General features: G+C 39.2%; 1 protein-coding gene across 6 annotated transcripts in view; it reads left to right on the top strand.

Moving 5' to 3' along the window:
* The window catches only part of KLF12 (KLF transcription factor 12), a 514,190-nt gene extending 508,284 nt beyond the window's left edge, over positions 1–5,906 (top strand). For all 6 annotated transcript variants that reach the window (XM_014590348.2, XM_006139823.3, XM_014590373.2 and 3 more), the window contains one exon: positions 3,163–5,906. In XM_014590348.2, coding sequence (XP_014445834.1) covers positions 3,163–3,344 — 182 coding nt within the window. In that variant the 3' untranslated portion in view covers positions 3,345–5,906. The remainder of the gene's footprint in view (positions 1–3,162) is intronic.
* Positions 5,907–11,781: the final 5,875 nt, after the last annotated feature.

Genomic DNA, 11,781 nt, shown 5'->3' with positions numbered 1-11,781 from the left:
TATATATAATTCTGTTAGAATTGAGTGAGCGTTTTAAGATACTTACTCATAATTTTTTTCTTTTTTGGAGAGATTTTTGCTATAGGGCGCGTGCGCTCGCCAGACAGACAGAGACATAGAGACAGAAAGCGAGAAATCACCCCCCAGGGGGGATGGTCACGCAGCAGTCCCTTCTCCTCCATTCTCCTCTTGAGATCTTGGGCACGCACGCACACGCGCCCGGTGTGAGTTTTAAGCTACCGGGTCCGGGATGCAAACCGCGGTCGACTATGCGGGAGTCCAGCGACATAGCCATTACGCTAACTGCTGGTTCCCAGGATACTTACTCATATTTTAATCCTGAGGATTCTCCATTTAAAGTATATGACATGAAATAGCATGTGTGTTGATTACTAAGAGAATTTGAATCAAGAATCTGATTTGAGAATAGATGGTTATACTGTAACCACCCATCTCGAACTAACGACTGGTATACTGTATACTCCAGTTTAATAAATTCATGTATTTAGGAGCCTATGAAAAACAGAGTTGCCCATCTCTAGTATCAGGGGTTAACAACCTTTTTTTTAAAGCCAGCTAGTGAGTGTCTTGGGCATTGAAGACCACATGTCTGTATTGCATCTTTCACTCTCTGGAACTGCAAGGGCACAGAGTCCAACAGCTTGTCTCATCTCATCTCTCACTTCTGCCAAGGGAGAAATACACAGCCTCCTATCACACAGCTGAGCAATGTTCTCATTACTTAAATTAAGATCTTCATTTTTTCTTATATACACTCTCTGTAGCTGGTTCCATAGGATAGAGGTAGGAGATGCCCATCTGTAACAACCAGCTAGCTACCCCTCAGCGCACCAAAGATGGCAGTGGTTTTGAAGAGATGATCCATGTCAAGCTCAGCTTCTTAAAGTCCATGCTTATAGTTTGCACTTCAGAAACATATGACATATGGGACCAGCAGTTGGTATAATGGCTATGTTGCTGGACTCCCATGTAGTCGACTGCAGTTTGAGTCTCGGACATGGTGGCGTAAACTCACGCTGGGCGTGTGTGCGTGCATGTCCAAGATCCTGAGAGGAGAACGGAGGAGGAGGCATTGCAGCATGGCCATCCCCCCTTAGGGGGTGATTTCTCACTTTCTGTCTCTGTCTCTGTCTTTCTGGTGAGCGCACGTGCCCTATAGCAAAAACCTCTCAAAAAATATATATATATATATATGACATGTTGCATGTAAAAGTGAGTTACTAGTTCACTGGTATACTATATAGTAGACCATTCTTTTTAAATTAGGGGTTTTGCTGGGTTTTTTTTCTTTTCTTTTGCTCTCTGGTCACTAGACATATGCAAGCACTGATTTTGCTCCTTAGGTCAAACAGAATTAATCACAAGTTGAGACTTAGGGTCAATTCCATCAGTAGGCTTTTACTAGAAAGGAGTCCTGGAGATTCACGTGGGCCACAATTAGTGCATCACTAGTTCTAGATTTAATGGATCTGGATTATTCCTTTTCTTATAAAAGTACAGTTTGATTCTACAAGGACCTATAGAGACTGCATTTATTTAATAGTTGAATGAAAAAATGTTGGATTTGGTTTGGTCCGATTTTCCCGTGTAGGCATCACTTATACAGCTCATTGGGTTTCATGGTTTCCAGTGCATGTGCCATGTGTGTGCACAGGTATTTTACAGTCCTGTTAATTAATACAAGTACTTGCTTGCCATCCATTTAATCTTTGGGGATACTGAAATAGTAGAGTCTTGGTTTAACAAAGTCTTTAAAAACTAGTAGAAAAAAAAGACAACTAAGCAAAATCTTTATGCTGTATCACAATTGATGACTCAATATGAATAGAAAGCAAGCAATTTGGGATTAGCTAAGAAAATAGAGCTACTGGGTTGTAGGAAAAGTCATGACATATTTTTTTCTATTTTGTAATGCAAAAATGCATCATACTTTTCCGACAACCCAATCACTTCATGGAGGTGACAAAGTTTAAATGGGATAAGAATAACCCATTCCATTGCAGCATAGTGGAAAGCGGTGGGTTGGGAGCTATGCACGTCTTCTTACTGGCCTTGGGGAAGTTACTTCACTACGTTGAACCTCAGTTCTCTCATCTGTAAAGTGGAGTTAACCACACTCATTTTACAGCTCCGTACACAGGGATCAGCAAATAGCTGCCTTTCTTATCATAGGCTCTTTTCACCAGTGGTTGTGTATAGCCAATGAGCACGCTCTGTAGTGCTGAATGGAAGCGACCGGAGAGATCAGTTTGATATAGGGTTGACTGGGGACAGGCTTCCACTCTGAAGGAGAGCCAGGAAATCTGCACACCTGGGTCAACTATTGTTCTGCTCCCCCTGGGAGCTCATTTAGACAATGGAGACTGTATCTTTTCCCAGCACAGCCTTTGCATATTTTACTGTCCTAAGAAGTTGACTGAGAGATCTGGTCAAGTTACAGACTTCTTCAGGTTGCTTTTTCCCATGAGGTTTAGCACCAGGACCAGCTTTATGATTCCTTAGGGCTTGGCCTAATTCTTAAATTCTGAAAAATGAATTTAAACATAACACTACTGAGATCTCTGGGAATCTTTCCCAGTGAACAAGCAAAAAGTAAATGTTTAGGAATACTTACCACCTAATTTCTGGGGTAGTCGAGTCATTTACAATCTCTGAATGAAATTTTGTGTATATTCTCAGTCCCTCAATAAATGGACATGATGTTATAAGACAGCCTAAAACATCAAAATGGCGGCCATCATGGCATTCTGAGACAAAGAGTAACGAGTCATCATTACTCCGTCTGTTCATTAGAGCTCTCTCTGGGAGAGCGCTAATGTCCTTTTTCAGGCCACCAATGGTAATTCTATCCTAGGGTAATCTGTCTATGCCTTTTGATATTTTGGCACAAAGTCATTGCCCGTAATTGAGGATGCAAAGGTTAACTAACTTGTCACCTATTAGAGCAGAAAAGACCAGATGGAAACCCATACCTGTCTGCCCCCAGGCCCACAGGTGGGATGGTAAGGTTTCCTGACCAAGATTTACCAATGGAGAGAACATTCATTGAGAGCAGCAGTTTCCCAGAACAGCGGGCTGGCTTGATTCACAGGAAAAAGTGATGATGGAGCACCAAAACATGTGTCCCTTTGCTTTTTCTAGGAGAAAAGCCCTACAAGTGTACCTGGGAAGGCTGCACCTGGAAATTTGCTCGTTCGGATGAACTGACCAGGCATTACCGCAAACACACGGGAGTGAAGCCATTCAAGTGTGCGGACTGTGATCGCAGCTTTTCCCGGTCAGATCACTTGGCTCTGCACCGCCGGAGGCATATGCTGGTGTGAGGAAAGCTACCTGTCCAGCTGAGCATAAGAGCTGGATCTCTTAGCGGCACCCAATTCAGCAGGGCTGAATCCCCTTCACAGTGTTAACACAAAAGGGCATCACCATCCCACGATGTCTGAAACCAGAGCAGGAAAAAGAAGGAACACTTCTCCTTTGGGTCTGAAGGTAACCCCCATCACGCCTACACGAGAAACATCTTCACGCTGGCCTGGGAGCTCAGTGACACCCATGCTGAAGAGACAGGCATTGTTTTCCGTGCTGTGTACTCTGCCACTTAAGATGTTTGTAGCTTGTACATTTTCTGAGCTGTCAGACATTTTGTTATTGATACCTTAAAGGTCGTCTACCACAAATTGATGGCTAGAGCAAGACCTTTTAAATCTGGATGATTGTCTCATCATCCCGCCCCTTTACCCCTTTTTACAGAAATTTTAGTTACTATCTAAGTAAGCTAGAACACACATCCAGTCTGTTACCAGCAAGCAGCAGCACGAAAGTAGAAAAGAAGAAGCTGTTGGAGAGGTTCCATTACCTGAAAAGAAAGGGCCACTCAAGCAGCCCTTTGCAATAGTGATGGCGGCAACTAGATATCACTCGCAACTTGTCATTATGCCATGCCCTGGAGAGAACCAACATTGAATCTTTCATTTGTTTGTCGTTGATTGTTTTTGTTTTGTTCCAGTTCTGTTTCGTTCATCTGTTTGGGCAGAGGGGCAGCGACATTTAGTTGAAGTCTAGTCCTGGTCTCTGCCCTGGCAGGGACTGGCACAGAGGTGTTCTGTAGTTGAATAGGAAGAGCCTGTCTAAAAAAACTACTGCCCCACTTCAAATTGCAGTGTTCTGTCACCTAGGCATCATCTCTTCCTGCCCCTAGTATTTGATTACAAGGAATCAGGGGAAAAAAACTTTCTTAGACACACTGGCACCAAGGTAAGAGGTGGGGCTGCCCAAGCAAAGTCAGTGAACATGAAAAAACAGACAAAGCAGAGATGGAAATAATGCGCCTCTTGAGGAGAAAAGCAATAATGAATAAAAGGACTTTTCTACAATAACTTCACTGAGGACTCACGTTACCAATTTTCATACTTACTAAAGGGATTGTAAAATAACCCAGTATTTTAGATGTCTTGGTTACATTTACAGCACTGAGGTAATCTTTCTGCTGTTTGTTGTCCTGCTTGGTTGAGTACCACAATTAAAGATTATGCTCCCCTTTTCTTGTTTGAAAACAGTTATTTGGTGACTAGAAAGGCAAGGAAGGTCTGGCCAGGCATTAACTCTTTGGTTAACGGGTCAGTCCTCCTTAGCACTGAGTCAGTGGAAAGGAAATGCTCCCCATGGACAGCCTGACATGGTGCTAGTTTCTTCTCTTGGAGAGCCAAGAGGTGACTCTCCATAGGTTCTTCATTTTCTAAACTGTATTGGGACACCGTGGCATCTGCAGGGATATAGAACCCACCCATCTTATACTGAGGACAAGAGGAAGGTGTAGTTCCATTGACCCCCTAAAATGATGAGCCTTTTTGCAACTAGAAGAGTATACAGTAAACAAAGCAATACATCACCAACAAGCATTCTTTCAGAAAAACTATCATATTTTTGTCTCCACTAAGAGCTGGGTTTTTTCCAGTTTTATGTGGCTAAGGGGCTTGGTGAGTTTTTCTTTCTTTCTTTCTTTCTTTCTTTCTTTTTCTTTTTTTTTTTTTTTTGGTTGTTGTTATTAGAATTTTTTTATAGCTTAGATATTAAAGGTCTTCAGCAAAGACCTTTGCAATATATTTCAATTACAAACACTTGATTTGGGGAAATGCACAAATAACCTCACAGTACTACTAGCTCATTTTTATGTTTGAATATTCTAAAATACTTTTCAGTTTCAGAATTGTCCTCTTTTAGGGTCATCTTCTAATTCAGATCATCTTATTCTGATGAAGCAAGAACTATGGACATTGAAACAAGGACAATTTGTGTTGGATGGCATTAAAAGGAATTTTTTTTAACTGTTCAACCAACAGTACAATGACTTTTAGGTCACATTCTGGCTTCAAAAATATGTGCTCTATATTTTCTGCCAGATCTGAAAAAATTCATCAGGCAATTTCCCTCCAACAAGGGCTGTAATTCTATTGATAAATTGCTTCTTTGGCTACACAAACTACTATCCACCAACCAATGGGTTTTTTTTAACCAACTGGAAAGTTTTTTATCTGTACTGTATGCAACTTCTATTTCTCATTGCCTGTGGCCACTCAAAATGGAAAAAGGTTTCTGGATGCATGCCAGCATTGGTTATTGTTCAGTGGCACTGATGCAGAGAGGGGCAAACACAGCCACGAACCCCCCGACACTAGTCCAGAACTTAGTTGGCAGGTAGTAGGTGAGTAAAGGTATTTGGTTTAGTTCTGTCTGCTTTCCTAAAAAGAGCCAATCCTTTTCTCTGCTGAAAGAAATCTAGAGAAGATTACAGGGAGAAAAATGGCTTTTAACATTTATACACCTGACAGGCGGTAGAAACCTCCTGAGTGACAGCTTTATTTAAATGTAGCCCAGCACTAAATGAACTGCACTTTCTTTCTTTTTCTTTTTTTTTTTTTTTTGGTTGTTGTTATTAGAATTTTTTTATAGCTTAGATATTAAAGGTCTTCAGCAAAGACCTTTGCAATATATTTCAATTACAAACACTTGATTTGGGGAAATGCACAAATAACCTCACAGTACTACTAGCTCATTTTTATGTTTGAATATTCTAAAATACTTTTCAGTTTCAGAATTGTCCTCTTTTAGGGTCATCTTCTAATTCAGATCATCTTATTCTGATGAAGCAAGAACTATGGACATTGAAACAAGGACAATTTGTGTTGGATGGCATTAAAAGGAATTTTTTTTAACTGTTCAACCAACAGTACAATGACTTTTAGGTCACATTCTGGCTTCAAAAATATGTGCTCTATATTTTCTGCCAGATCTGAAAAAATTCATCAGGCAATTTCCCTCCAACAAGGGCTGTAATTCTATTGATAAATTGCTTCTTTGGCTACACAAACTACTATCCACCAACCAATGGGTTTTTTTAACCAACTGGAAAGTTTTTTATCTGTACTGTATGCAACTTCTATTTCTCATTGCCTGTGGCCACTCAAAATGGAAAAAGGTTTCTGGATGCATGCCAGCATTGGTTATTGTTCAGTGGCACTGATGCAGAGAGGGGCAAACACAGCCACGAACCCCCCGACACTAGTCCAGAACTTAGTTGGCAGGTAGTAGGTGAGTAAAGGTATTTGGTTTAGTTCTGTCTGCTTTCCTAAAAAGAGCCAATCCTTTTCTCTGCTGAAAGAAATCTAGAGAAGATTACAGGGAGAAAAATGGCTTTTAACATTTATACACCTGACAGGCGGTAGAAACCTCCTGAGTGACAGCTTTATTTAAATGTAGCCCAGCACTAAATGAACTGCACCTTTCTAATAATGTAGGAAAGATTTGGGGGAAGTGAGCTTTTCTCTTCACCCTCTGAAAGTGGTAAGTGACTGAGACGGGGAGCTATTATGAATAATTGATAAAGCCTATTGGCATCACGCCAACGCCCCCCATTGATTGACTGCTAAGAAGGGAACTGAGCACAAGTGAAGTGAATGAGCCCCTGATTCAGCCCTAGGAACTGAAATTTCTTTGGGGCTTATCTTGGGATATAGAAAATTCTCCTTGGTGAGTTTTCTAAAGGTGTTTCCCAGTGGAAAGGAAAGTAGTTTGGGAAAAGTGGAAGTGGAGTCTCTTCCACTATGGAAAAGTCTCCGTTTTGGGTCCATTTCTAGCCTCTTTGAAAAAGCACAGAACACGATGAGCAACAGGAGAGGGGTGGGATCCTAAAGGACTTGTCGGTTGTTCCCTAACTAGAAGCATTCCTGGGTTTTACATTCAGAGTCATCTGGCTTATGCCTGGGGATATGTGCATGGTTGGGAACTGACTCACATAGAGCCGTAATGGCTGCAGTGGACTTGACTTTTCTCTCAGCATCATATTGATTGATTTCAAGGGAGTTATGTCATTTAAAAACTTACAAGGTTCAACCTTTGAGGTTTTAAGAGAGTCCCTTCTCATATTCTGATCTTAAGTTGTTTGGAGAGAGATTCACACTTCCCCATCCACCTCCAACTTTGTGTCAATTGTGTGTGGACGCTGAGAAACCTACTTGATAACTTGTCTTAAGTTCTATTAAGGCATTTAGACTGAGATTCCTAATGGCTTTACCATAAAAAGGATACTACTGCCTGACAGTACTTTTATACAACATTATAGGACATTTACTTCCAAAAGCAGTTCATTAACCGTAACATAACCCACACTTTTTAAAAAATGAGCACTTTTTATTCACTTTAAAGTTCAAGTGGGTACTAGGAAGATAATTGTTGGGGAGGGGGACCTTACAAAATGCTACAGTGTTTACAAATGCCAGTTCAAGGTGATTAAAAAGGCCATTTTTGTTCTGGTTGAAATTTGGAATAGCTTATGTAAAGATTATGTTCATTTTTATACAACTTTTTAAACTTTAAATTGCCATTTGTGTTTTAAAGGTAAATATAATTCTGCACTTTGAAATCAGTTCATTAGAATGATAACGTGTATATGGATAAAGATGCAGTATTCCTTCTTCTGTACTTTATTATACTTACCAAAGCTGCAATTGAATAAATCTGGTGAGGCGAGGCCTTCAACTGTATTAATACGCCTTTATTATGTTGTTTGGACTGCTTAGAAATGTAGCCGTGATATAACATTTATAGTGAGGACTGACAGAATTTCAGCAGTGTTGAGCATACCAGCATTCATGTTACGTTAGGAGTTACAGTCTACATACAAGGGACTGAATGTGAGATAAATCTTACGAATCATAGCAGGCCCATGAAGCCTTAATATTCGTAGCTCATTATCCAATCTGATTTTGCTGGTTACTAATGCCTGTAAATTTAGCAGGTACATGTATTCCATTTCAGTATCATTGACTAAATGTCTTTTAGTTTTGCTGAGGTAATACACCCCATAAAAAAGTTCTTTTCCATGTGATTTGATTCCATTTAGAAAAGGGTTTGATAAGCCATGTCTTCCATGTTACGTTCCTACTTATCTCCACACTGCCTTCTGAAGCTTACCTGTACAGACACCACCAACACCTGCACATGTGTATATACCCCCGTATATGCAGCTACCCGTGGGCTCATAAATATCAACAAAGAACTTTTTAAAAATGAACTTGTAATAACCCATGCTGCCTAGGAATGTAAATTATTTACCTTGTTAGGGATTCAGCTTATAAGACTATATATGACTTTGCCTGCATTTTATAGTTAAGAAATGTACATAAAAAATTTAAAAATGCTATATTTTCGCAGTTTCATTATAGAGCAATGTCTGTTTAACCGCCCATATCCATCCGTACTTTAAATGTACTAAATACTGAGCAATTGCAATAGAAATTCAGATTTTTCTTAATAGAAATACTGCATCTTTAATGAAATAGAGAGAAGATATTTTACTGTATTCGTAACATGTGATAGTGGAAAAAGTATTTTCAAACTCACAAATTTTACAGAGGTTGTAAATAGTTTGATGAAATATGTGGGGGAAAAGAGGTTCTAGTTTTCATCACAATAAAAAAGAATAAACTTGCTCATATATGCCTTGTGTATCTTGCACACAATTAGCGATATTGCCATGAGAATTCTGTAACACTTGACTAGAGCATGTTCCTTGTGCTCTGTCAAAATTGAGTGGCCACTTGTGGTTTCACCAGGGTGGATGAAAACACAATTCAGTCATTTTAAGTTGCTGACAACTGATTCCAAACTCACGTCTTTTTCTGCAAAAGGGAAAACAGTGACACAGAATTTTACTTGTGTTAAAGAGGAGCATCTTGCAATTTTCTCAGTTCTCTTCCTTTTCAACCAAGTTGTTCTTTATCCCAAAACCACACAGGTGTTTCTTCTTTAATTCAGTGGGATTTCTTTTAGGTGAGGCTATGCATTGACAAGATTAAGTGCTATGGATTTGGCCACATGTTAAATGAATCTACAGTGGCCATAGGAATAAGCTTAATGCCCGTTTTCAGAAATGAATTAAAAGCTGAAAGTGCCTGTCAATAACCATTATGACCACTGAGATATTCCTATACTGTTACACAGCAATAATTCTTCATCAGACTGAGTTTTTCCTGTACATTTTGAAAATGCATACACAGTAATTATATGCACATAGTAAATTGACTCTGTTCATGTACCCACCAAAAAAAGGCTTTTATGTCTCTTAAATGTAGATAATCTTTGCATTAATGTTTCTTAATTTGGTCTTTCTTACTTACAGAATGTAAAAATGCAAGTCTGAACATTAAGGTTATCTTCAGTGTACACTATGGCATATGGCAACTATAATTTTAAGATAAAAACTTGACTCTGATTGACTCCAAACATATAAAACAGTATATGTGAATCAAAAACTTTTGCTCTGTTAAAAGTCTCAACATAATTCTAAGTTTCTCATAATTCTAACCGTTAAAGTTTATGGGCACTCTGATTGACTCCAAACATATAAAACAGTATATGTGAATCAAAAACTTTTGCTCTGTTAAAAGTCTCAATTTATTTAGAGCAAAACACTAAAGGATATTTGTTTCACTTTTATTCACTCATATCTAATACACAATCCATCTTCAAATTTCTTCATTTCCCTTTCCAGTAATGTTGCCTGGTATCATCTAAAAACTATTTGAAAATGAATATTAACAGAAATCATTTCTCCCCCCCCAAACATTTACCTACGTACTGCTTATAAGCCTAACCTTTAACGGTTTTGCAGTTAGGACTGAAAGTTGCCAGATTTACACTGAGAAGCTCACCAGCTTCTCCTTTAATTATTTTACTGCTGAAATGGGAGTCATGGATAGAAATACACAGTGAGATTATGTGAAAAGACACGGACCCTGGAAATTCTGCAGCCCTGCCATCTCAGAGCACAAACTCACCCAAACAAGCTATTGAGGCTATCAGCAAAATTATACTCTTTCAGAGCCAAACATTTGGTAAGAGCAATTTTAAATGTATGACTACGATGAAACACTCAGGCCTTAGAAGGTGGAGACTACCACAATGGACAGTTCTCTGTAGACCTGACCACAGGCCTAGAAAGCCATCTACTGTTTACCTCTCTGAGTTCCAGAAAGGAGGAAAGGGAGAAAGAACAGTACCAAGAGAAGGGTAGTACAACCAATGAAGTGTCAAAGAAAAGCCGCAGGGTTCCTAATCTCACTAAAGTCAAGTTTTCTGACTGGATTTCTTCCCACATGTCTGAAAAATACTTCAGTATCTTGAAAGGTAAAATTTCAGCAATCCGTGGAAATAATGCCTGTTCTTTATGCAATCTACTATGTGCCAAACACTATGCTAAGCAATTTATAGACACATGGCCTTGAATATATATGGGAGTTTTTCATTTTATGGATGAGAAACCAAGGCACAGAGAGGGTGGCTGAGTTGTCCATGAACAATAGTACACGGCAGTGGCAGTGTGAAGCCACCTCTCTCTGGCTCTGAAGCCTGTATCCTTTTTACTCTGCCACACTGCCCATGTGTTCCCAGTAGCCACCTTTCCATAATTCTAAGTTTGATTATGGGCACTATGCATGAGTAGTCATCATATTTTCCCCAAGTAAAATGTTGGAATATGATATAACTTGATTTGACAGTGGTACAGACTATTTAAAATCAGATCTTTCCTGGAAAGTTGTATGTAAAGGATTATTAGAAACAAACAGCAACAACCAGATGCCTCTTGAATTTGTTGCTTTCCTCCTATCTGTTCAACTTGGAGCTCTAAAATCATCAAAACTCTTTCCTACGTAGTAGCATTTTTAGCCCAAGTTGGTTTTCTCAATTTTACATACTTCTTTGTATGTTTAGTCAATGCCTTTCCACCAATGCAGACCTGCAAGAGTCTGCTTAGGATGCATCTGAAATGCTCCACCACCATGGCACCAATTTCTAGCACCAGAGCCCGGTCTTATAGTTGTTAATGGCCTGGTGATCACAGACATTTACTATGATGATCAAAGAAAGAATAGATCATTCCTTTTCAGATTTCTCACTTAACAGCACAGCCTTGGCATGTTTTAAATAGTCTTATAAATAATTTGTTTATAGTATTGTTGTTAGTTTAATTGAATTTTATATAAGAAGCTGTCCAACTTTAGAGAAATGAAATCCATCCCCCTTTTGGGTGTAGAGCAAGGTCTCTGACAGTATTGATTTATGGAAGTACTAATGGACTTAGAAAACATTAAGAGAATGTCATTTCTCATAGTGTTTCTGTTTCTGAAAATGTATCTCCTGAATTATGATCCTTCTCCCTGTTCCTTGGCTGGGGGAAGAGATAAAACCTGTATAAACAAATGC

The sequence above is a fragment of the Tupaia chinensis genome, unplaced genomic scaffold (assembly GCF_000334495.1).
Source record: "Tupaia chinensis unplaced genomic scaffold, TupChi_1.0 Scaffold000004_1, whole genome shotgun sequence".
NCBI classification, from domain to species: Eukaryota; Metazoa; Chordata; class Mammalia; order Scandentia; family Tupaiidae; genus Tupaia; species Tupaia belangeri.
Note: the sequence above shows the minus strand (reverse complement) of the source record. Positions and strands in the feature narration are given on the sequence as shown.